We start from the raw sequence: 26459 nt of genomic DNA, 5'->3' as shown, positions 1-26459 counted from the left end.
AGCGATATCCATCTGAGAATCATTAATAATAATTAATAATGTTGTGGGATTTTTCCTTGTATACATTATTATTACATGCTTAAATATAAAAAATAAATAAAAAAACAAAGAATTTGAATAGTGATTTGTAGGTTGAATACCATGGCAACAGTCGAAGTTTTGAAGCTTCGAAGCATTTGGGTCAACCCTAAGTCCACAGCAATCGCTGCTGAGGCTTATTGGAAACATTTGTCATACAAAGTTGAGAGAAAAAACATGATTTATCAGAAATTATTAAGGACACTCCTGTGTCACTAAGGCAACAACCTTGTAGGATAGCATTAAAAGAAATATTGTGATACATTCATTCTTCTGGAAAATCAATTGAGTATTTGCTCATGGATAAAATAATCAGAAAGTAATGGGTAATTATTTTTTGGGCAAATCCAGTGAATTAAATATAAAAAAAATAGGGATGCACCGATCCAATTTTTTTCAATCCCGAGACCTGGGCTTCGTATATCGACTGATACAGAGTACCGGTCCGATGCCAGTGTTTAATTAACCTCACTGTGTGGATGTGACTGGCATCAGTCTTTTATGTGTAAAGAAACATCAGGCTTGACTTAAACATTATTTTCATGTAACAACTGGAACAAAAATGTACCAAATAAATAAATAGATATAAATTTACTGAGTTGTTATTTATTAATAAAATCGTACACCAGCAAACTATGAAATTAAAATGATAGCACATAATGTAAAGTATTTAAACATAGAGTTGAATAAATCGGCCCCGTTGTCACTGATATCCGATCCAGCTCTTTGAGTCAGTCTAGGCCCGAGATCCGATATTGGTATCGGTGCATCCCTACTAAAAAATAAAGGTATTTCATTATATTGATCTAAAACTCATATAAAAAGCCCATATTGCCATGAGCAATATGAGCCAACAGCCCTGCTCATTGCTGCTCATTGATTTGCAACATTGCCCACAATAACCCAAATACACTCAGAGACACCTAACACCATATGGCATAATCTGTTGGTTGACAGATTTATATTGTCCAACCAGCATATATTATATCACCCACCATACACAGTGGGAGGAAAACGCTACCAGAACCATCGCCTCTGTTGCTATCCGTCTGCAACCCGTCTGTGCATCCTTATCCAAATGATTACAGTAGGGCTACTAACAGCTCTGAATCTGGCCGGTGCTTTTCTTTTACTAAATATTGTTCCATTCATCACAGTCCAGTATTCTATTTATCAGATGATTAGGAAGAATCAAAGACAGCTGATCCTATTGCCACAGAAGGGACCGGGGACGTCACGGTACACAGACCTCAGTAAGAGAACAGGAAGAGGCACACACGGCCACACACACAGGGAGGCTTGCCCTCGAGGTGCAGTTTATGTGGTAATGTGCTTTAGATTGGGGCTGTGTGTGCAGAGATGACGGGCCGGGTAACAGATGGACAGGAGTCTATTCCCTGGGCTACCAGCCTTCTGCTTACCACACAGCTCTGCCAACTCCACAATCCTCATCCATCTCCTGCAGCCCCTCCACCACTCCTCCGACATCCCATTTCATCTCTATTGTTTCACACCATCCTGTTGTGTTACTTAACTTTCCCCCAACCTCCTCGCCCTCCATCATACTCACTCTCACCTCCCCTCGACCTCTTTCTCCCTCTTGCTTTCTCTTCCTCAATTTCCCCTGGCAGAGATGGGTAGTCTGCCAAACCGAGGGCCTAATCCCCTGATTTTTCTTCATGTAGTAACAGCCCAAGCAGCCATCCCTCTATTTCTTCATCCTTTCCAGCTGCGCTGGGCGAAAGCCAAGTGCCCAGGCTTGCAGCCACATGCTGCAACTTTAGTTCATAGCATGCTGGAGCACCACATTAGACACGTTTCCCTCCAAGTAGACAGTGTACATTAGATTAACACCCTCACTCGGGCCGGAAAGCGCGGTGATTACAGCAAACTGGGATGCTGGAGTGCCCAGTAGCTAGTGCGCTAGCTTAGCCCTCTCTGTGGCCAGATCACGCTCTGTCGCACTCAGAGGGACTATAAAAAGAACAGTGTGCTGCAGCCTGCTGTGAAGGCAGGGTGTGGCGTGGCTCTATTGTCACATGTACAACTGACAGCTCAGGGAAGCCGAGGCGACGGTTGAAACCAGGTGTGTGTGCACGTGAAAAGAAAGCACCACTCAAGTGGGAAAAGGATGGAGATCGGTATGTCTCACCTCTGATAATGGCCAGCTTTGCAGTGACGGACACCTCTCCTTCACTGTTGCGCGCCACACACTCGTAGATGTTCTCATCTCGGGGTGCTCTGAGCGGTTGGATCCTCAGCACAGCACCAGCGCCCTCATCGAACTCTACGGTCTGGACGGCCACACAACCACAGGAAGAGACACAGATTAGTCACAGCAGAGTAAACAGATAAGAACAGTAAACTATAATGTTGTAAATCATTAACTTAGCACAGTTTTCTTTTACCGTAATAATGTGATAATAGCACTTTATTGATTTCCTTTAGGAAATTCCTGTTTCTTTGTTACTTGCCCTCCCCTCCACGAGGTCAGGCTCAGCTAGCGTTCCTGGAGCTAGTAGGGATTCAGTGTCTTGCACAAAGACACTTCAGCATGGTAGATACTTACAAACATGAGGGGGGGTTGAATGGAGGTTGAAATGCATCTCTAACCATTTGGTCATATTAGTGCATCGATATACAATCAGGCCTCTAATGTGATTGAGCTGCTCCGTGGAATAGCCTGCTTGATAGCAGATAGCTCAGGGACAGCAATATGTGCATTGGATTATGCAATCGGCTTCATATTTTTGTCAGTTTTGGATAAATGCTCTGTAATTCTGTTGCAATGAGTTTGTCTTCAAAGATTATATTTTATGCTTTAACTAAAACTTGCAACCTACGCTTGAAATGTGCAACAGTGTTGAATTGTTGTCAAGTTAATATTTTAAAGAAATATTCATTAAGGGAAAGACACTTGTTAGCTGAGAAGACTGATACTCTCTATGTTTGTGCTTTAACTATAGAGTGAATTAGACGAATGAGTCCTAAAACCCGGAAATGAGTTAACATTTTAGCACTTCCGGTTCCCTCGTTTGGAAGTCAATGGGTTTTTTGAACGGGTTTTTAGTAAGATGCCTGAAATAAGGTCCGTGGTTAACAAGAAGCTTAAGAGATTTTAACGTTTTGTTCTAAGACAAAAATACATCAGTAAAAACCCTACTCGTGAATTTTGAAGCTTTTATGTGTCTTAAAAAAGGCGGGTGCTAAAAAGCAGCTAAATGAGAGTACTAAACGTCATCACGCCGACACGTCTGCCTTTACAGCCTCGTTGCGTATACTTGTGCTCATGCGACCGTGATGTAGTTCGTTTATAGCCTAACGTTAGCTTTTTACTTCTGCCGATTGCATGCACACTTCAAAAATCATAAAAGTGGTTTTCATTCGTGAAGATTATCTTGCTGAACAAAACGTGTAAGTATCATAAACGTGTGTTTGCCACAGAGCTTATTTTCTGCAAAAATCCAAAACCTAATGAAAAAATCCAATTGTTTTTTTGTCGAGGGAACCAGGGGGATGCTAACTTCCTGGTTAGCCTACAAAAGGTGCTATTAGTGCTATTAGTCTTGCTAAGCTAAGATAGTCAACACACGTTTCTTGCTTCACATTCAGTTTACAGACAAGAGAATGGTGTCAATCTTCTCCTCAAACTCTCAGCAAGAAAGCAAATAAGCATATTTCACAAACATTTTGTACTCCTTTGGGAAACAAGATCGTAGTGTATCTAGAATACAAAACAGAATAACAATTCATATCAAAAGTAATGTCTGATCCAGCAAGAATAAATATTGAAAGATCCACCCTTCTAGAAATATACAGTATAACCACGACATAGTAAGTGTATACATTCATATATTATTGCTGGATATACTGCTTTGTATTCCTCATGCTGCTACAGTAGGAGTTGACCATTGTGCATTGTGACAACCACCTCGATACGCTGGGAGTTGACCTTCTTGCCCTTCTTGTTCCAGTAGACGACAGGCTTGGGACTGCCAGAGGCCTGGCACACAAATGATGCCACCCCCCCTGACACTCCGATCTGGTCCGTGGGAATCTTGGTGAACTTTGGGGTAGCTGAGAAACAGAGAGAGAGAGAGAGAGAGAGAGAGAGAGGGAGGGGAAAAAACACACGAGCATGAAAATTGATACCCTTACACGCAGAGTACATCACACTGACTCCACACGGCCGGCAACAACCCCCTGCTGACCACGCCCCATTTCACTGTCAGTGACCGGTCGGGCTGACTTGTGTTCTGATGGCTGCGTGTTGTGCTTACTTCCTGGGTATCATCTAGAGGACAAGCTGAAGGACTTCCTGTGGGTCATAAATAAAAGATGGGGCTGGGCTTCAGAGGAATATCTCTCTCTCTCTCTCTCTCTCTCTCTCTCTCCCTCTCTGTCCATCTCTCCCTCCCTCTCTTGCTCTGCGTCCTCCAGGGCCGGGCTACCTTGGTACGCCATGCAGCACAGGCTGTCATGGCACATGAGTGTTTCACAGGTAGAACAAGTGTTGGCTGCACATTCACAGAATATAATTGGTTTTAATGTATAAATACCCGAGGTGTCTTTATGTGCCTGACACCGTATAGAGGAATTTGCACTCGCAGATTCCGATGATCTTAAATACTATGAATTTACCAACAACAGTTGTGTTAATCTCCAGCTCTGGGGGATTTCGAGGAGAACTATTTTTTCATCTGTTATGATGCATCTGATGTGGGATGTATAAGTGCAGCAGTTACCTTCTGCAAGAAAATAGCAATTTCCAAGTCCGATATTGAGTCAACAGCACTGAACCTATATTTTTCACAGTGGCTGAGTCAGATCAATCAAACAACTTCATGCACCCACCCCTCGCTATCCGTCTGTGGCCTGTTGCCATGGTGCCCAGCTTAACTCCTCCTCAGCTACAGAATCACCGCTATCCATCAGGGTGAAGTCAGGATGACCCTTACCATAGCAACCTGGATCCCTCCTCCCACTCCCCCCTGAGTCTGGGTGGGTGAGGTCCTGCTGTGTTGATTCACTTCTGCTCTGAAGACAGAACAGGAACAGAAAAAAAAAAAAAAAACTGCCTATCAAAAAATCGCTCGCAGATTCATAAAGGCCTGTTTGCACGTTTTCTCCCACTTCTGCTCGCTAACAGCCACGCAGACCACCTTCCAGTTTCAAATGCCTTGACAGTAACTGCAATAACACCGTGTCAAAAGGCTTCTCCTGCGCCTGCTGCAATGTGTTGTGCCTCTAAAAGACCTCCTCTGAATGTCAGAAATAAAGTGGTTTCATTTTATGCTTGCCACAGTCCTCAACAGGAAGAAGCAAAAAAGGCTGGTGCAGTATAGTCAATCAGAGCAAATTCATGCCTACCATTTTAGAACTCAAGAGCGGGATATTTCCTTCCTGTTAGACTCTTTCGAAAGGCACACATGAGTATTGAGCAAATTGCCCTATTCCCCTGCCAACAATGTGAGAATGTGAACTATCAAAAGTCCAAAAAAAAAATGGCAAAACGGTCTTCTCCTGGCTATGGGATTATGAATGAATTTCCTGTGCTTCTTACGGCTTCTACATGGGTTTCAGTGGCTTTACGTGGAGTCAAAAACTGTGTTCTCTTAAATGCGCTTCAACACCAATCCTCGTGCAAAACCGACCCCACTGGCAATGTTACCACTTAAGCCTCTTCTGAAAGCCAGAGGAAAGCACTGCAAGGCACCGGCTCTGGACGGATTTGCACTGAATAGAAACTTGTTATGATCGGCAGGTTCTAGAAAGCTGTCTGGAGAAATGAGGGACTAATGAGGAGCTCTGTCTTTAATAGTAGGTTTCACTCTGCTGCACTGGACCACGCAGATCTACCACTGATCTACCATTGGTCTGTTTCTAATGAAACACCTTTGTAACCTATAATCAGCCGACTGACTGCTGTGCTTGAATATGACTGGGACCAGCAGGTAGAGTGTAACAGTGTAGTTAGCGTGCCATGTGAACAGAAAAGCATTTTGGTTTAATTTGTCATTTTGGAAACGTTCTTTTGGGGGAAATTAGAGTAACTCCTGGTGAAATGTCGCATTAAGTAGTGCCTTAAAGAAACATTGCAAACCAGCTGTGGTCTGAAAAGCCTTTAAGCCTCTTTTAATAATGCATCTCTTCCTGTTTGTGTGTCTTTGCTGTCAAATCTGTTTGCATCTCACAGCCAAACGTGTCCAACAAAACAAATTCTGTGATACCAAAATGACGAGGAGTATGCTGTGTAGTTGAAGGACATAAGCAACAAAATTGAAAAGGAATTATTCCTAACTTTATTTGCATGATTTTGACATTGTTTGTGTTTGAAAGTTAAATATAGATTTTGAAATATTAAACATGGTTTGCATAAAATTCAAACAGTAAATGGAAAAGTATCACGTCTGAAATTAATTTATTAATTTTCAAAAAGGTGGAAGAGATTTGATTCGAGCCACTTAATTTACAGAGACACACACATCTCACATTTTAGGATTACTGTCTGTTATAACCAGTTTTACTTGTTAAGAGGCCCTATTGTGTGGAAACAAATATTCACACATAAGTAAAGTTGTGATACCTTCAGGGTAATTAGCAGCTCTGTCTCACAGCGTAGTTTATATAGTACACCTGCGATCTAGGATGTTCCCATTTGGTGTGTGCAAAAATCATTAAAATTGGATCAGCTTTGCAGGAGGAACAGTGAAGAAAAACAATCAAAACGGCACAAATGCGATTATAATTTGGATTTCCAAGCATTACATTTGAGTGGTTTTTCACAAAAGCATTATTTTTTACTTGGAAGGGGTTAGACTTGAAAACTTTGTATTACATTTCTACACTTTAATTTACAAGTTCTGCAAAACACAATGTTTTTCTGTCTGTTTTTCTTTATTGAGGACACGAGGGAGATGGAGCTTTTTTTTTTACAGCACTACTGTTCTGCAGAGATACACTGTAGGTGGTCCAGAGGCAGAGATTTTCAATCCCACAATGTTTCAATTGAAAGCTATTTATTGTGTAATTCTACCTCTTCACTGAATATAAAAATATTTCAGATATGACGTGAGCCTTCTCAAAAGGATCGTGGCCTCAAATTGCTTACACAAACGGAAAATGAAAAATACATTAGACAATCCCCATTCCTCACAGTGAGAAGAGCTATCTCCATCTTTAGCCTGCATCCTCTTTCAAGAAACCAGCTTGCTTTTATATTTTCAGAGCACTGACAGCTTAGTGTGTCTGAGCATGTGTGTGTGTGTGTGTGTGGGTGTGCTGTATGTGTGTGTGGACTACTGAAGCAGGAAATCTGTGGAAATGTTATAATCAAGAAGATGATGAGGAACATGCTGATGGGACCTGCCGGCTTATTAAAACATATTAACAACGACACAGTCCAGAGCTGATGCACTGCCAGGCCTGGTTTCACTCCTCACAAAACACACAAAATACACAAAAAGATGTGCATGCATACACACACACACATATATTTACACCTTTGTACATCACATTTACTGCTGGCAATATACCAGCTGTCATTCAACTGAGAAAGAGACCGAAAGAAATGTATAGCTAGACAGTTAATATATTATCACCGTGCAAAATGTTGTTAAAAATACGTTTTCTAGATAAAGTACTAGTACCCTACTGTACCTTAGCCTGTGATGCAAATATATTGAACAATATATTATCTCTATACACAATGTTGTTAAAAATAAGCTTTTCACACTTAAAGATTGGGAGCATTTCTATTGCCTCTGCACGGCTCTCAACATGGCGACACCTGAGCCGGCTAACGGTGCTAACGGTGCTAACAAACCGTGTGTTCCAATCTGCGTACTTCTGTACTTACACTTACTATTTCGAGTGCATAAGTGCGTTCACACTGTGAAGTATGTCAAATTTCAGTGCACTCGAAGTACCCGGATGTTGTACTCAAAACGGTCAAATCGTTTGGTGTGCAACGCTGGACACTTTTAACACTCAATTGTCGCCGTCTTGGCTATGTAGCGGAAGGGGCGGGACCACGGCCACTATTCAAACATGTGAAAATGGCGTCAGATGATGCAGGGAGCTTTTACGGTGCTGAACAACGTACCTTATAGATGTCTATGGGCTACGTAGATAACAGAATAAAACAATACGTAAACATACCGGTGCATTTTCAGCCAACAGGAGGACACATCGTAGGTGTACTCGACGACGTTGGAAACGTAATTTCCACTTTGCTTTCATTTTCTGTGTATTCTTGATCAACAAAGCAGGCAGATATTTTGGCGGGTAGTGGACGGTTAAAACCTGAAGGAGGCAGCAATGCAACACAAAGGATGCCAGCTGCCGTAAAACCCAGAAGAAGAAGAAGATATTTTAGTGGGTAACGAGCCGCGGTGAAATGTTGCGATCGTCATTTCCGGTCAGTGCGCCGCAGACTATTCGATTTGAGACGACTCTACCCCGTTGAAATTCACGCACTACTCAAGTAAGTACAGAGTGCACTACATTGAAGTGTACTTCCGGACGTACGTGGATTGGAACACACTGCAAATGATAACTGGATGACTAGCAGCTAGCAGTCAGCCATACAGACAGACAGACAGTCAGACAGACAGACAGACAGACAGACAGACAGACAGACAGACAGGCATAGATATAAATGAATAGATGAAGTTGGTAGTCATACCTAGTACTCCAGACACGCTGCTCAAGGGGCTGGTTAACAGGATAATGAAAGGCAGCAGCAGACGTAGGGGAGAGGGGCTAAGGCGGAGCCCCAGGATCGGCCTCCTGGACCGGGCCAGAGCTCCACCTGTCCTGGGCAGAGGCATGGCACCGCCGTGGGTTTGGCTGCAGATGACGGAGATACGGGTAGGGCTTCACTCAACAAGGGTAGGCACTCTGCAGACACACAAACAACAACAAAAAAAACAGATGAAGGTCAGCTGAAAGGAATAAAAGGCATATCTCTTCCACCTCTGATTCATCGTTCTGCTTTCAGAGCGGCAGCTGAAATGTCAGTGCGCCATGAGGGGGGAGAGGGAAAACATACAATAATTCATACAGATGCAGAGAGAGAGAACATCCTCATGAAGAAAATTAAAAGACAAATTCATGCTAATGCAGGATTAGGTCTTTTGATTTAGCCAGAGCACTTCTGACTTGGGATTAACAGCTCAAGCAGGCCGAGCTCTGGCTGAACTAATACCAGAACAATAGAGCCACTGCTCAACAACTAAGACAAGAAACAGACCAAAATAGTTTTCGGCGGCACGGCTTCTATATTAATAAGTCTCCTTTTCTAGTGAGCCGTGAAATGAGCCGCAATGATACATTTTTAAGAGTTTTTTTTTTCTTTTTTTTTCTCCTCAGACGTCCTAATAATTTCATTTAACTTTAGCTCTGGCCTAATTCCTTCTTAGCGTTCAAGCATTTTACTGTTCTGGTGGCACGTAAAAGTGTTAATGCAATAATACATCCAGACTGTGCCACCGTAATGGAAAACACTTAAACAAAGAGGATTGAGGGGTCAGCAGGAATACAGCAAAAATTCAATAACACCAAATGTATCAGAGAAAACTGCTGCTTTAATAGATGTTGCACCCTCTTGGTAATCCCTACCCTTGGGGAGGAGGAGGGGGATCTCCGTCAGTGTTTTGCTCGTTTTCCCTCACGCACACGAGGTTGCACATATCTGTGAGTCTGAACATAACTCAGCTCTGTCTGCTTACAGACATTTAGACAAGCTCCCTGTCTGAGAGTCGATAACTCCACGGTCCTATCGACCCCCACCCCTCTGCCCGATGTGTCAGAAGAACGCAGGTGGGGAGGCCAAATGAGACGGGAGCCTTTGTTAACCTGTCATATATCACACGAATGCACGTCTCCCCTTCAAATAGCAGTACAGGATAACATATATGCTCTAGGGGGAGACATAATATGTATTCACAGGTGACAGGCCACATTGTGATCGGCACATAAATATGCGCAAACACCCATGAGCGCGCTTTCACCCTGACATCCCCGGCATCAGAACAGAGCATCAGAAGATGGGGCTTGCTCTCCTTTACTAAATGAAAGAGGCATTTCTGGTGAGTTACATATTCAAAGACTCCTCCAGCCACTTATTGAGCTAATGACCTGCTCAAACACATTACCGTCTGCCAGCTCCTACACTAAAAATAACTCGTCGGAAAACACGGTCGCCTATCTGATGCGGGCTCGTTTTCGCGCTGCTTTGCCCCTCGCCTTATCAAGCGCCCCGCGTAATAGAAGTTGAATAGAAAAGCTTTCAGCGTCCCCTTTTCAATTGAACAATGTGATAAGAAGAATCAGATCAGGGCTCATTCAAGCACCATTGGCAGCATGTTAAGTAAATTCTCCTCTTACGGGAACTCAATTTGCCGCCGTTAATCGAACTAGGAAGGGCTGCTGTGCGTGGAGCCACGCGGCCACTGAAACATTAGGTACTCCTCCTCCTCCTCCTCGCATGTTGCAGTGTCTGCTTCCTGTGTCCTGTGTGGTGGATTTGCTGGGGCCTTTATATCTCTCTGTGACCTCAGTCTAACCCTATCTATCATTCTCAGTTTATCCACCCCGCCCCGTTGTCTTTCACCTGCTGACAAAGCCCTCTCTGCTCTACCTCCACTATAGTCGCTCACCCTCTACCTAATCCTTAATCTTACCCTCGTCTCACTCCTGTATTAGTCGCCGTATTCCTGAAATCTCCTCTTCTCCCATCTCCCTTTCATCCCCTTTCCTCCCCTCCTCGCCTCCCTTGTTAACCTCTTCTTCTCTCGATGCCATCTCCGCCACGGCACCCTGTCATTCATCTTCTTCTTCCTCTTCTTTCTATGCACACTCTCTAACCCCTGCTTGTATCCAAATCCTCTTCCTCTCCCCCAGCTGCCCTGCACCGGCTGCTCCAGCTGTTGTTGGTCCATTGACACAGTTCAAACAAAAGAGCTTAGAGCATCCTACAGCTGTGAATGTTAAGGGAGCGAGCCAAAACAGATACACAGACGCAGCAGCAGACCAGTCTGGGCACGTCTGTGCTAATGGCATTTAACGCTTTCAAACCACCCTCCTCCTCCTACTCCTCCTCCTCCTCCTCCTCCTCCTCCTCCTCCTCCTCCTCCTCCTCCTCCTCCTCCTCCTCCTCCTCCTCCTCCTCCTCCTCCTCTCTGGACATGTAGATAAGACAACGGCCGTGCACTCTGCTCATCACAGAAGCAGAATTAAAAGGTGTGAGCATGAATATTCTCATGACTCAGTCCTACCTACATCCCCCTCACTGATTCGACAACCTGCTCTCCCCGATCATCTGGCTCAGCATCCAGAGAGAAGGCAGCAGGGGTTGGTCTTATTACCTTTTCAGCGCGACAACACAGATGGTCAGCCAGACAGAGAGATTGATGGGGATACATGTGCTATTTATTGCGGGGAGGCCGATAATGACACCACAGCTCAGGTGGTGAAATGCACACCGGTTATTGTGCTCCATCAGGCTGATGAAATAACACTGTTTAAGTGGCATCCAACCTGCCCCCTGCTCCCGGGTCCCCTTGGAAGATGACATGTTTTGTTTTTCTCCCCCCCCCCCTCTACCCATGATGCCTTTCACCACAAGTGGGTTGGGATGGTCTCACAAGGCCTGTCTCCATGACAACGAGCTACGATGGAAAGACCAGATCTGCTTCCTGCGGCACCATGCTAGCGGTGAGATAGTACACCTGATAGAAAAGCCCGTGTTCTTTTTTATTCCTTTAAGCTTTTAATACTGATCCAGTGCTGTGAGCAAATGTGTGTTGTGGCGCTCGGGGGGGGGACCCGGTTCAGCAGAAATAAAAAGATCAGAAAACTTTATTTTTTTTAATTTATATTTTAGGGCGAACACGGTGGGAGCAAAAACAGAATCCAGCCTATGTGGCTGTGCAGTGTACCACAACGTTTTTTAGGGGTTGAATAATAAAATTACATCCACTCCCATTTGTCCTCTTCCACATTTTTACTAACGATTCTGAACTTATAGCGTTCACTTATATTTTTTTCAGCATAAAAATAACCTTGCCTTGAATAATGCATGGCTTTGTGGAGCTGGCTTGGAAAGGAAAAGTTTGGAGTAGGAACCGTGGATTGTTCAGATACAAGGAGGGGACTGCTATTACCTCACGTTTCCTGTGACCCTGAGCCCTGTAGGCACACGACGGCACTCACAAAATGCATGCACACCCACACACACACACACACACACAAACAAACACAAACATGGCAGATGGCAAAGCATCATGGGGGAGATTGGCACTCACTCTCACACGTCCCTTCGCCTCACTCTCTTAAACACACAGCCCACAGACACACAAATATTCAGACGTACACACATGCATGAACACACACACACACACACGGAGGATCAGAGGCACAGGATGAAGCACGGCTTACTGCAGGCATGAGCTGCACTGCCCTGGTTACATTTTTAGCAGTGAAAATAAACTATCTGAGGTTCCTCTCTAACAAGAAAACACACCTGTCACTCAGATACTGCGATTCTTTGCCCTGAATATAAATGAATCTGGAGAATTCAACTAAATCTCGATCAGTCTTAATGCTGCAGGATGCTGAAATTAGGAGTACGGTCGCCCCCATATTACAAACATCCAAACAATGTTACCATGGGAAGTATTGACAAATGGCAGTAAACATTCCCAAGCGGAGGCTGAACACTGTTCATCACCGGTCTGAAGCTATAAACAAGGTCGCTGCTGCAGTTTCAAATCACACTGCTGAGAAATAAAAAATGACTCAAACAGCAATCTCACACCCAACCTGTCGGTACGGAAGGAAACCCCATATATGTCATTATTTATTATGTGTTTCATGATCAAGCAAGTACACATTGATCAGTTATTCTGGCTATTCATCCAAATATTTATCCTCATTATCAGTAATAATTTAATCTGACTAATTGATTGAATTCTTTCAATTCCTGTCACTTTAAATGTAATAATTTTGGGGGGTTTGACTGTTGGTCACTCTGAACTGTGGTAAAATTAGATTTGCATTTATCCTCATTAAATTATTAATTACTGAACTAAATTATGAATGAAATTACTAATTACACAATAAATCATTAACTAACCCCCAAATAATAGCTTTAATTGATAATAAAAATTAATTATGAAGTTGACAACAAGGTGTCATTTTCTTGTGAAGTCATAAATGACTCCATTCTTAGGTATGTTTGGTTTTTTCTTAGCCATATGTCAGTATTGTTAATTGTTTTAATTATGCACTATCACGGCTAAGTGCAATAAAATATCCTGTTGGAATTGTGCAACACACTGACTGTGCAATATTGTTTATGCTGCTACCAGTTTATTTATTTATTATATATGTGAGTTGTTGGGTCTGTCTATTGTATCTTTTTATCTTGCTTTTACTCTTTTTTGTACCACTGAGTGGAGTTGCGCTAGAGTTTCGTTGTACAGACAATGACAATAAAGGCATTCATCATCATTCATCATCATTCGTACTGTTTTACCAGTAATGCTGCCGTCTTGGCCAACCTCATTGAGATTTACCTGTTTAAATAAAAGGTTGAATAAATAAATAAGTACATAAAATCATCGTTGCTTTTATGACTTCACAAAAAAAAAAATGTTTCTATTTATTTAAAAAAATATACATGTTTTAATTTTCAAGTTGGAAATAGTAGAGGGAGAATACAATACTGGTTTGGTAACATCATATTCATTTATTTATTCTTTCTTTGCGTCTCTGGGTTGAAGGGTTCAGTATAAGTTAGCACAGACATTAGGTCTATCTGTGTTGATAATTTGTTGCAGTTGAAGGTTTTCAATTTCTTGTAAAGATCTATGTTTGCACATTTCCCGTCCTCTTTTTTCATGAAAACGTACGTAAGTATTCAGGTATCGTGGAGTGAGCGTTCTCCGTACGAGTGCTTTCAAATCTCTCTTATATGTCCCCTGTGTCTCCAGTGGGAGGTTTCCTTTTATACTTTATTATGTGATCTTCAGAAAACCAGCATGATTTTCTTATTATCATGAAATAATGATATCCGAAATGATAAAAATAGCGTTCTTGGGATCATGAGAAAACAGAATTGAAAAATTGTACCCACCCACATCCTCTCTCTGGCTTCCTCTGGCAGGGAGCAGCAGTTTTGCTTGAGGCCACAATTTAATTAACTGATCACCTGCAGCTAACCGGGTAGAGGACATATGCACAGCTGTAAGCACTTAAAGACACTCGAGTGACAAAACTTCTGCTGATGTAAAGAGTGCACAATTCTCTCAACTCTAAACTTTGGTTTTCTTAGTTTATTTGGCCACATTTACAGCGACATCCTCGCAGTCTGACCCTTCTGTCTAATCCTAACAAGAAGCGAAGCTATAAGCTTGTTTTAACACCGCACATCAATAGAATTACACACCAGCACCACCATTATTTATCACTGTTCCCCATGAAAACTTTCTGGATGTGCTTCAGTTTTTGTTCATCACAACTCCATTTCATAGCCAAGAAAACATGGATTCGTGATTGAGGAACAAAGAGAGGGCCGGAGAGAGAAGCGTGACTGAAACCTTCTCCCTCCCCAATCCTAATGTGCAAAAAAATAACCAAACTAACTTTCCCTTTGACCTCAATCTCCGCACGTCTAGGACACTGCAAAGCTGCCGCAGCCCAACAATAGTGCGGCAAGCGCACACCCACGCATCTTAAAGGGGCTCCAAGGTCAAACAAACCAACACAGCTAGAGAGAAAGGCATCCAGTAATGGATGCACTGGCCTCGGATGAGCCCAGCAACAGATGGACTGGCTCCCGCTTAGCAGGAAATGTATTACCAAAATGGTATAAAAGTACATATAGGGCAGATTATCGGAGGGGATCAGAACAGAGGGGACACAGTAAAAGTGTTTATAGGCTAAGTGAAAGTCACAGTTAGTGCTGTCGGGACGAAGAGTCGGCTTCAGTGAATCTTAACATTTCCTTTAAATGAAATTAAATATTATTATTAGAATATAATGTAATACAGTGTTTGTTAAATTACATGAATTTACAGTACATTATCCTCTAACCATTAACTTAGCATATAATGGTCCTTTAATTAATCTCTAATGCAGTGCCACCTGTTTTCTGAGGTGCTACTTTCACCCGCCACCTGCTTGTGCTCACCTTAACAAAACAAAGTAATTCACACTAAATGTAAAAACAAATTTTGATAAAAGGATAAGAAAAGCACATTATACAATAGCTATAAATACAAGATAATGCTTTGAAAACACAGCCACAAATGGACCTGATTCTCAATCGCAATAACAGCTGAATGTTGTGTATAATATTCATGTATTTGTTTAGCAAAGGTCAGAAAGTGATGGTATGTAAAAGTCAGTGTGAATGTGCCCACAATCTATATGCCTCAACATGTCCCAAATTTGGTTTAAAAAGGGAGTTATGCGTCACAGTGTCGGGTGAAAACCTCACAGCTTCGATTATGACAATTTTCATGCTTTGAAATAAGTTGAAGGATTACTAGCTCCTCCGTGAGCGGAGTCAATTTTTCAACCCCTTAGGCTCATAAACCTCTTTCAAACCCCTTGGGGCAGAGCCAAAAATGCAATGTCACCCAGCTAAATCATGGCTGTTTTTTTTTTTCTTCATGCAAAAAATTTGACATTTTGCAGATATTTAAACCTGACAGATGAAGGTTTTCACCTGACAACAGCGGCGTGTCCACACACAGACACCTAAGCAACGTTTACTCAGCCGTAACCACGACACAAACACCCAAAACATATTCCGTAATTTCTCTCGGCAACCCTCGCTCCCCCTGTTGCTCGCTCTTCAGAGGCAGCCGGTCTTTTGTGCAGCGGCTCATTACGCAGGCTGATGGTTGAGTCCTTGTCAACTCACTGTCCAATTAGCATATCTAAGGCTGGCACAGACTCTTATCCTAGCGGGAGAGAGAACTGCATATACATACTGATGTCCACATAGTTATGCACTTGCATGTACATCCCTAATTGTTACACAGCTCTGACACATGAGAGAGGAAGCATTGTGTAAATGAGGGCCGGACCCCAATTCAACTGCTTCTTTACATCCAAAACACTGTCTGTCTATCTTATCTATGCACCTATCTATCTGTATTCACGTGTGGCTTTCATCCTCCAAAGCTTCACCATCATTTCTCAATAAAATGAATGATTAAAATTCCATGGACACACACACACACACACAGAGGAAAAGTGGTGTGTGTCTTGCCAGCCACACCGCAGCCAATTAGTGAGCTTCTCCTGGAGCAGGACTAAGGCTCCATGACAACAGAGAACACCTTCATCTTCCTGGTGGACGTCATTTTCATCATCCCGGGCCATCATCATATTTCAATTGCGCTTCGTTAATGAGACATGCCAGCCATTTCCCCCCCTTCCCCACTCCTTGTTTCAGCTGTTTAGCAAAAACCTACACATCAGTCAGGAGACAAAATCGGGGTGGTGTCAAGCAGATTTCGGGGGCTTGTTGATAAGCTCGTCTTGAGAGTGATAACAGCAGCCTTGAGAAACAAAAGTGCTCTGTTTTAATAACCACCCATTGATTGATCATTCACATAGAATCCACATCCAGTGGGGATGTCATTAATGTAAGCTCCGTAAATGGACTTCAAATGGATTCATCCCTTTTTATTGATTCATAGAATGAATAGCATCCTTTTTCAACAGACATTTGAAATACCAACAGGCACGACAACGCCGTTACCCACTCGTATGCTGCAATCTTGAAGCAACCCTTTTATTCATTGTGTTTTTATGTAAAATATCTCCGGCCCCTTTGGGAGGCGCTTATTAATTTTTCCGGAGACACACTGTTGTGTTTGCCCATGATCCAATTCTCTCCTGTGTATTTGTGCTGCCATGGTATCACCTGTCTGAATTGGTCACATGATACGTCGTCCGCTGAGAGCTCATTATCTCACAACTGCAACTGTTTTTCTGCAACAACACTGAGATCATCTATAGAACAGCAACATACATTTTCTTACTGTTATGGGGCTTAGTATTCAAGAGCCATTCATGGCGTAAAAAAGCTGATTACTGACAATTTACATGAGCATTAATCTAAAGAATTCACTGCTGGATAGAAGTAGTGCTGATGTTTGAGTGTGCCGGTGAACAAATCCTATTTAGGTGGTACACAGGCGACCAGCCTTAGCAGTTCTGTCACTAACCAGCCATCGCATGGTTTCCTGATGGAGATGAGATTTGTGACGCCAAATGAATTTCTCCTTGAGGGGCGATAAAGTTGTGAATAGAATTGAAAACCGGAGTAATGGGGTAGAAAAACTGCATTTGTCCTCCGTCTCATTGCTGGAATCAGACGCGAGAGTGTGTCTCGGTATAAGTGAAGAGATGAAATGCTTGTCAACGGTAACAGACTTGCGCACGGATGCTTTCCGACCAATGACTAGCCATTACTCTCACCTCCGTCAAACAAATACTTCAGCCAACCTGGCATCCGTCAGCACTCCCGGGACAGAGTAATCATGAAATGCCACAAACAAATGTGGGGCTGCATTCAAGAGACATGTCAACCACTACCACCACCGCCACCTGCACACACACAAACACATAACAGACTGCAGAATGAAAGAGTCTAATCTTCTGGCTTTTAAGTTTTCCATCTGTGTGATGGAACAGAGCTGTAAGTTTCCTGGATGTTGTCCCTTTTCCACCCTGCATGGCGAAGGTCTTTTAGTAGAGCAGAGCTGTTTCACTGACGCAATAAAGATGTTCTTTCACTAACTGGCATATGGAGGCACGCCAACACCTTTTCTTTTCTTGCATCTAGAGCTGACGACAACACGACAGACTTGGCTTGGATAGGCAGCGCAGGCAGCCGGTCTATTTGTTAGGGAATTTAAAAATATTAACTGTATTGTAATGTGGAATTAAGTCAAGACAATTTTATTTATATAGCACCAAATCAGAAGTTATCTCATGACACTTTTCCTACAGAGCATGTCCAGACCGTGCTCTTTAATCACTCAGATAGAGACAATTCTAAACAAGACTAAGAGTTTACAGCCATGCTAGTGGCGCCGTGATGATGTACCATAGACTGTACAGCATATAGGAAATAGACAACGTCACCCATTGGTTTATGGACTGACGTTTTGAAGCCTCGAGTTCGGCATTTTGGCCGTCGCCATGTTGGTTTTAGCAGTCGTCATCTTGTTTTTTTGCAATCAGAAGGGACACGAGAGGGTGGATTTAAGTACAACCGAACACTGAATAAGACATTTTCAGGCGACCAAAATGTAAAATGAACTTTCGTGAACTGAAAACACACTGTGACAGGGTTAAAGTTGTAAGACGAATGGTGCCTTCAAATGAAACTCGTGACCTGATGAAGTTGTGTACACAATATGCTTGGCGTTCAAGTGGTAAAGTCGTGAGAACACCGCTTCTAAGCCAGGGCAATATTAACGTTACTGTGGGCGTGTAGAAGCCACAGAGGCTGACATTTAGCAAGCTAGCAAGCGGGTAACATAATGCAGGAAATGCAAAGGCATAATGACATAATGGAAAAGATGAGGCCGTTTTGGAATACCAACATTTTCCTCAGACATATAAAATTACAAAGAAAAACAAAATACGACTAAAATTACAATATATTAACTTATTATGCACTGAAAAATTTAATTCATGGCCTTTTCTGACAACGTCAACAAACACGTCATAAGTCGTGAAATCGGAGCCTTCAGAAACTCTCCACTTACGAACACGACCCCATTTGAAGACACCAGAAAACACGACAACTCCCAGACTTGACGATGCCATGGTAGCCACCTGTCAATTACAAGGTAGCCACGCCCTAAAGCATACCCTGCTTTATGGTCTATTTGACTCTAAATGGGACCATAATTTACTAAATAAACATCATGCTGTATTGAAGAAGACTTGAAACTAGTGATTGAGACCATAAACTCATGTTTACAATGTTTACTGAGGTAATAAATCAAGTGAGAAGAAGGCTCTTTTTCTCATAGACTTCTATACAATCAGACTTCTTTTTGCAACCAGACGAGTCGCCCCCTGCTGGCTATTAGAAAGAATGCAAGTTTAAAGTACTTCTGCATTGGCTTCACTTTTCAGACCTGGAGGTTTCCCACTGGGCTGCCTTTAAGCACATGTATTTCTTTGAGCTAAACGCTTACATCAGCATACTCACAAAGACAACATGCTGAGCACGTATAATGTTAGTTTGGCGCATTAACATGCTAGAAGGTTGCTACGTAGCTAATGATGGCGCTGTAGATGAAAAGTTAGGGGGTCATCAAAGTGATTATAATTCATCCCAAGGAGGATGTGAATGTCTTTAAATAAATTTCACAGCAATCCATCCAAAAGGCCAACCGAGTAAACAACATTGCCATCCCTAAGCTAACCTAATCATCCACTGCCTTTTACCACACAACATCTATCATAATGATATAATGGCCCTAGACACAGAGATGCAATGTTACGCTCTACATTATCATTCATATGGCTTCATCCCACCGCACAAGGCGAATCCAAATGAAGTTTTTATTTCATATTTTGCAAGATCTCAAATACATTTTGGCACCCATCCAACCCAAATGAATCCATCCAGCCTTCTATATGCATGGAGGAGTCTTTCACTCCAAGAGTTGAAAATACTCTTGAGGACTTCGTCAAGCGCTCGAGGCAAGGTGCATAGAATATTCTGCTGTTTGAACATTCATTGGCGGCTAACCGTACACTTCAAAAAGTAGACGGCGCCCGCTCTTTCTCCAAGTTCTGATGAGGCAGTTTTGTCTTCTGCTTTGTCAGCCATCTTGTCAGTCAGGCCTCCCCTCCTAATGACTCCTGTCAGTCAGGGATGTAACTGTCAAACCGAGTCAATGGCTGCACGTCCCGCTCGTCACCATTGGATAATGAGCTGTGTACATCAACACGTTTAGCCATTTTCAGTGCAAATGTCAGCACAATGAAAACATGTTCCTTGTCACGCAACGTGCAGAAACCTTTTCCGCAAAAGGAGATTCTGTGAGACTTGAGCTGAAAAAGAAAACTCTCATTCAGGAGGAGAAGGAGTTAGCAGTTGAAGTAGAGAGAGGAGGGTTGACCGGAGGACAGCGAGGCAGCAGCAGCAGCAGAAGCAACAACGGGGAAGCGATGCCCTCTTTTGCATAAGGGAGGAGAGGAGGGTGGGGGAGGGGAGAGGAGGAAGGTGAAGATGTCTTCAGATGTGGCAGTTGTGATGAAAAGAGAGGCGAACGACTGAAGACAAGAGGTGGAGAAGAGAGGAAGAGGAGAGAGGTAGTGGGGGTGTGTGTGTGCATTATTCATCCCTGCTGACACATCAGAATCTCTGATTCATCTGGAGAAGGGCATCAGTCAAGTCACAACCTATCTCACCGCCTTCACTCATATGCACACACGGACACACCATGAACACATAATTGCAAATGATGTTTAAACATAATAATTAAGGTCTGGCTTGCTTTGCAGAGCGTCAACAAAAGCAGACTGAGATTGGTCTTTGCACAACAAGGTTATGGAGGAGTTTTGATCAGTTCTGGTACTATATTTAAATGGAAATATAAATGACCTGTCTGCATAGCTCACCTACAGCTAAAGACCAAAATGAGGCTAAAAGGTAGACAGGCTTACACCCTGAAACAAACATGGCTGCTAGGTCTGGATGATGATATTTCTTAAATCATTTTGCACATAACTTTTAGTTATTTTTTTTAGCTATAACACTATTGGAATGAAATTGAATTGAATGATCATTTATTCGCAAAACTGATCATTTACTATATGATCGTAGGGTTTATGGGTGTAATAAAATATTGATTTCCGATATTATGTTTTGTGATACTGTATCGATTCTCAAAAACACTATTGATTTTGAATTAATAGTAAACATGCAAAGTCAAATTCACGGCAGACAATGGCTCTGATTGCACAAGAAGTAGTGTTATGATGTTGGATGTTACAGGGATGGTGATAAATGCAGATCCCGCTGTTCTGACTGAATGAAAAAGTAAATTTTTTTACTCAGATTTTATGCATATGGTGGTGTCTTCTTTACACTATGACTGTTTTCCTAAAATTAGATTTAAACAATCGCAATTTATCGTCTTGCTTACAGTATCTCAATATATCGCAATATATTGAATGATACGTATCGTATTGTCAGATTCTTGTCAGCCCTAATAGTGTTATATTTATACTAAATTATATTTGTTTATGTCAAACAAATTGTAATTCAATCGTAAGAAAATTGTTAATGGACATTTCTGTTTTACACAATAATGTGCAAATGTTTAATGCATATTTGATGAAACACACATTATTTGTTGTGGGTAGTAATGAGTTTTCATTATGAAATGTGATCATTAATTGTGGCACAACATTGTGCCATTTGTGATTGTTGGTAATCGACTGTGTTCCCACACCAATCATAGATATTAGGGCTGGCCGATATGGTTGAAATCAATATTATAAGAGCATATTTTCAATGTCAGCATACATTACTATATAGCTAATGAGTCAGAGTGATGTTATAAGTGTAAAGACAAAACTCTTCATAATAAATGTATAAATAAAATATGCTCAGAATTATTCATTTGGCCGCCAGACTGCTGTAAAACGATCAAACACGAGAATCATATATAATATGATTCCACAGAGAGTCCACAAACAATAATGCAGATTTATTGCTCTACTAGGGATAATGTATCTCAAGAGACTCCCTGATTAAAACAAAGGTTAAATTAATAAACATTTATCATCTTATTGCACATCCTGGATCCTCCGTTGCTCTTCCTGAAGTTTCTTTTTTCCCCTCATTGAAGTGTTTGTTTTGTTTGTTTCTTTTTTTGATGGGGGTGTTCCTTATCCAAATCAAGGGTCTATGGATATAGAGGGTATCAAATGCTTTGAGATTATGGACTATATGAATAAAATTGACTTGATCTGGATCTGGATGAAAGCTGTAAAGTTAACAACACATTTAGAGTATTCTTCTTAATACTGTTAAAATGATTTCCGCCCAATTGCCCAGCCCCTAATGGGCTCATTCTGCATGCTGTTTGCATTGTTCTCATCAGCCCCCTGAATAAACAAGCAGAGAAGAAGCGGAGCAGACAGAAAGCTCAGTTTGGAAAGCTTTGAAAAGGTCAATTAATATCAATGCCTAGACAACAACAACCAAGTTTCTGTCTGCTTGTAATACAGGTGGCTACGCTCCCAGCATCAAAGTCTCCTTTCTACCAGCTGACTGGTGCAACAAAGCTAATGGGAGCGACTCTGATGAAAACCCCACGGACGTGCATAACATTTAACACAAGGGAAGGAAAAGTAGAGAGCGGAGCAGTTTAGGGTAATGCTGCTGAGAGAATCTGGGAATAAGACTTCAATGAGGCCTTTGACGTGAAACCAAAGCTGCTCCGCTGGGAGCGCACGTCATCCGGCATATTCCGAGTGTGGATGGATCTTACAGTGGCATCTGCTTGGAAGGAGCAGGGAACCATTGAGGCCTATGGATGAACCCTGTGGAAAGCTATTTAATGGAGTACATGCCATCACTCATTTCATAAGCTACTGCTCCTAACAGTGCCTAGATGAATACCTGTGGGGCCCGAGCATCTCTTGGCTCGTGGAGGAGCGTATTTGATCTGTCTCCCAGACACAGACAGAGGAAATATGCCACTTGAATAATTCTGCTTCCACATAATGACTTTTCCCTGTCAAAATAATGCAAATATATACTCTCGTGAAGGTGGGGTTGCCTTGTGTATTCTCCTTTTAAATCGGCAGGGAGGGGAGGTGGAAAAGACTAGGAAAGTACTAAAAAGAGGAATCCATGTGTATAAATGACTGATTAAAATAATTAGGGATGTGGAAATGGTCTGGAACAATAACCAGCAAACGCACGGTGCCCCAGGGAAAATTCACCCCATCTGTGTGTGCGAGGAGGAAGACCTCCCTCGGATTCACCGCGATTTTCCAGTTTACACAAGCCACGCAGCGGAAATACAGACAACCTAAACAGGCATTTTGGAGTGTATACATGATTAAATCCCCAACAAGCAATAGCCCTCGGAAAATATGTCAGGATGAATCGATGTATCATTAAATTATACACTCTCTGCCTGTACGCGTGAGTGGCTGCTTTAACTGCAAATCCTACTGCTGTGTATAATTATAGACATATGAGAGGACTACAAAACACTGCCTATATATATGTGTGCAGATGGGCTTGTTTTAAGTAATGCTTGGGAGCAGCAGATGCAGCAGCAGCCACTCTATTGTCTAGAAAACAGTCTTGTTAAATAAGTCCATCCGCCTCGCCACCTGGTGCCTTCCATACCAGGAAAATCACTCTAAAATTAGAGTGATATGGATTATTAATACGCCTCTGATAGCCCCCCCTAAGGAGTATTAAGTATGACATTATTATAATGGGATTTTTGCTGTGGCATCTTTGAAAAATACAATGATAACTTCCCCTTTTTTTTTTAAAATCCAATGGCAAATATATAGGATTTATTTTGTATAGGATGCAGGTGCTTTATTTATTTTGTATAGGATGCACTATTTATTTTGTTTTGTTCTTGTATCTCTTTTCTTTTTTGAGACTATAAAAAAGAAAAGAAAAAAAAATTCACACCAGACTCATTACACCTGCTTTACAAGGGCCATCAGAAAAGCCACTTTAAATGAGAGTGGATGAGGAACAAAGGCTCTGCCAGTGTGCCCTGGTGCCTCATGCTGCCCAGCCAACAATAAGGAGGAGGAGGAGGAGGAGGGTGAAGAAGAGGAGCTCTGTTGCCAACCAGCCTGTTCTCTCTCTCTGCTCAACCCCGCGGACTGATTCTCACCCAAAAGTCTCAAGTGATGCTAAAGGATGAAAAGGAGGGAGAAAAAAAATCGCTTCCGGCCAAAGAGATAGGCTAAACGGTGCAATATCACCCCCAGCATCATGCACATACACTTATTAGTTGCTATTCGACAAAGTGAGAATGTCTCTGGGTGGGGTGCACCGTGCAAGGATGCAAACATTATAATAAAAGGATGCTGAGTGGTTACCTTGGTAGGAAGTGCTCCGTCTTCTTTGCTGTCTGCTAGATTCATGTGGGTGGATGTGCAGCTGGAAGCTTCCTCATGAAACAGCACGGATAAATAAATGTAATCCAGTGTGCAGCGGAGCTCCGCTTAGAGAGAAAGGTCTGCCTTTGTGGGGGGATGCATGCACACATCACCGGTGTTTCCCCCCAACACACCGTCACCGTGCGTCCGTTCCTGGCTGCTGTCGAACCGACCAACCGACCGAGCTCTCAGCGGGTCACCGGCTGCTCCTCAGCCCCTTTTGTCGGGAGAGCATTGCCCTGTCGAGCGGCCTCAGATACTGCTGGTTGATGTCATTGATACTCCCTGCCTTCTTCCTTAATGCCCTCCTCCTTTCCTCCTCTCCTCCCCCTCCTATCTCTCCTCCTCTCTCTCTCTCTCAAACACACCTCCCCCTCCTCCTCCCCCCTACACATGACGTGATGCAGGCAACATCTCCAATAGCAACCGTATCCCCCATCATCACCCCTATTACCCCCATTTCCACCCCACCTCCTCTTAGCTCTGGCTGGATCGCTGACTGGTGCAAAAGAAGCTGAGGCAGGTTGGTCCTGTGTGTGTGTTGGTGGTGGTGACTGATTTTTTTTCCCCACTGTTGCTCCCCAGGGGGCTAAAATGAAGATAAGCACCTTGAAACCCTGTAGATTCCCATAATATAGTGTCTAATTATAGCTGTTGGCAGGAAGTCAGAGTCAGAGCCCCATATCAGCTCCTACAGAGCAGAACAGCCTCACTAAAGTTACAGCTGGACACTTTCAAATGTATACGACTCACCGCTGGGACATTATGTGGATATATTAATAATAATAACACCATAGGAAGTATGAATATATATATAAGATATGGTGAGTTATTGTTGAGGACAATAGATGCAGTTAATGGTATTTGTGGTTCACCTAGTTAAAACTAGTCTTCTACACGAGCCCTGCAGTTCATCTTATACTTTCATGATGGTTATATTATTCAGTTTTTTGTTGAAACTGTTTTGGAGTTGATTCAACTTTATGGTCATTTTGTTAAATTGTACTGCGTTATAGCCTGTTTAGAGGTGTTATAGTATTTTAATGTACCTCATTTATATCAATGAGGGGTAGAATAATTTCCTCATTCATATCAATAAGGTCAAGTAAGCCCCAAATAAACTTTCGTATTTGGCGGTGTCTTTTTTTTCTTCCCAGGAACGTGCAACAAAATTGTTTTAAAAATATTTTCTGGGTTTTTCCTTTAAATATATCAAATTACAATGTTTGTTCTTTTGTCACATTGTAGAATGGCAAAATCCCTAATAAACTAAAACATTTTGGCAGCTAGTGAGAAAGCATCACATGGAAATGGCTGCAGGCAAACTCTCCAACGGAGGATGACTGGACTGTATTGCTAATGAAACACATTTTTGGAGTGACTGATTTTTGCTTTATGATATGAACAACATATCATATATTTAGATTTAGATTCAGTGTACCATGCTGCATTACGATTTGTATCTGATTCGGGTTTCTGCACACATCATTGCAGTTTTTTTTTTTTTACATTTTTCTTATTAAGGCCATATTACATGAACTGCCTCCTTATTTATGTGATGACTAAAACTATCAATAGCTGCAACCTTCAATCATGCAGACAAATTATGTAAGTCGTCATTCCTTGAACTCGTATTGTCTTTGGTGAAAGTGCTTTTTAAGTTTTTGCACCCTCATCTTGGTGTGAGCTACAGACACTTTAAACTAGATTATTTTATAAACATGCCAGATTTGACCACTGAATGCACATGTCCCGTTACTGAACAACACTGCTGATTCATTGGTTGATGCAATTTGCGGATTGTTTTAAGTCTGTTATTTGTTTCCTTTATGTGGAATTTCTTATATTGTTTTTAACTTTTTTTTGCTGCTCTGTTGTTTGTGCTTTTTTATGCTGCCGTCTTGGCCAGGACTCCCTCGGAAAAGGGATTTTAAACCTCTACGGGAATATCCTGCTAAAAAACCCCAGAAATAAAATAAAAAACATGTGAAATACTGTGTAAATGGACCATATTTGCCTGAACTCTATGCCACTGAAAGATCATGTTCTGGTACAATTATTGTGTAAACCCACTCATTTTGCTTGGAAAATATCAATAAAAATGAAACTGAAAAAAAAAATTATGTGAAAATGACAACAAAGCCCGATGCTTTCGCTTCTAGAAGATGCTACACATG

At 42.1% G+C, this 26459-nt stretch overlaps 1 protein-coding gene across 8 annotated transcripts in view; it reads right to left on the bottom strand.

Annotated features, from left to right (window-relative positions):
• The window catches only part of ptprsb (protein tyrosine phosphatase receptor type Sb), a 72559-nt gene extending 47955 nt beyond the window's left edge, over positions 1-24604 (bottom strand). For 4 of the 8 annotated variants that reach the window (XM_074650966.1, XM_074650968.1, XM_074650967.1 and 1 more), the window contains exons 1-4: positions 24223-24365; positions 8765-8979; positions 4007-4155; positions 2231-2372 (exon numbers count right to left, since the gene is read on the bottom strand). In XM_074650966.1, the coding sequence (XP_074507067.1) occupies positions 2231-2372; positions 4007-4155; positions 8765-8909 (436 nt within the window). In that variant the 5' untranslated portion in view covers positions 8910-8979; positions 24223-24365. Of the gene's footprint in view, positions 1-2230; positions 2373-4006; positions 4156-8764; positions 8980-24222 lie in introns of all 8 variants that reach the window. The other 4 variants (XM_074650970.1, XM_074650971.1, XM_074650965.1 and 1 more) reach the window with 2 other exon arrangements.
• Between the last annotated feature and the right edge of the window lie 1855 nt (positions 24605-26459).

Source organism: Sebastes fasciatus, chromosome 11, assembly GCF_043250625.1.
Source record: "Sebastes fasciatus isolate fSebFas1 chromosome 11, fSebFas1.pri, whole genome shotgun sequence".
In the NCBI taxonomy this organism is placed as follows: domain Eukaryota; kingdom Metazoa; phylum Chordata; class Actinopteri; order Perciformes; family Sebastidae; genus Sebastes; species Sebastes fasciatus.
Note: the sequence above shows the minus strand (reverse complement) of the source record. Positions and strands in the feature narration are given on the sequence as shown.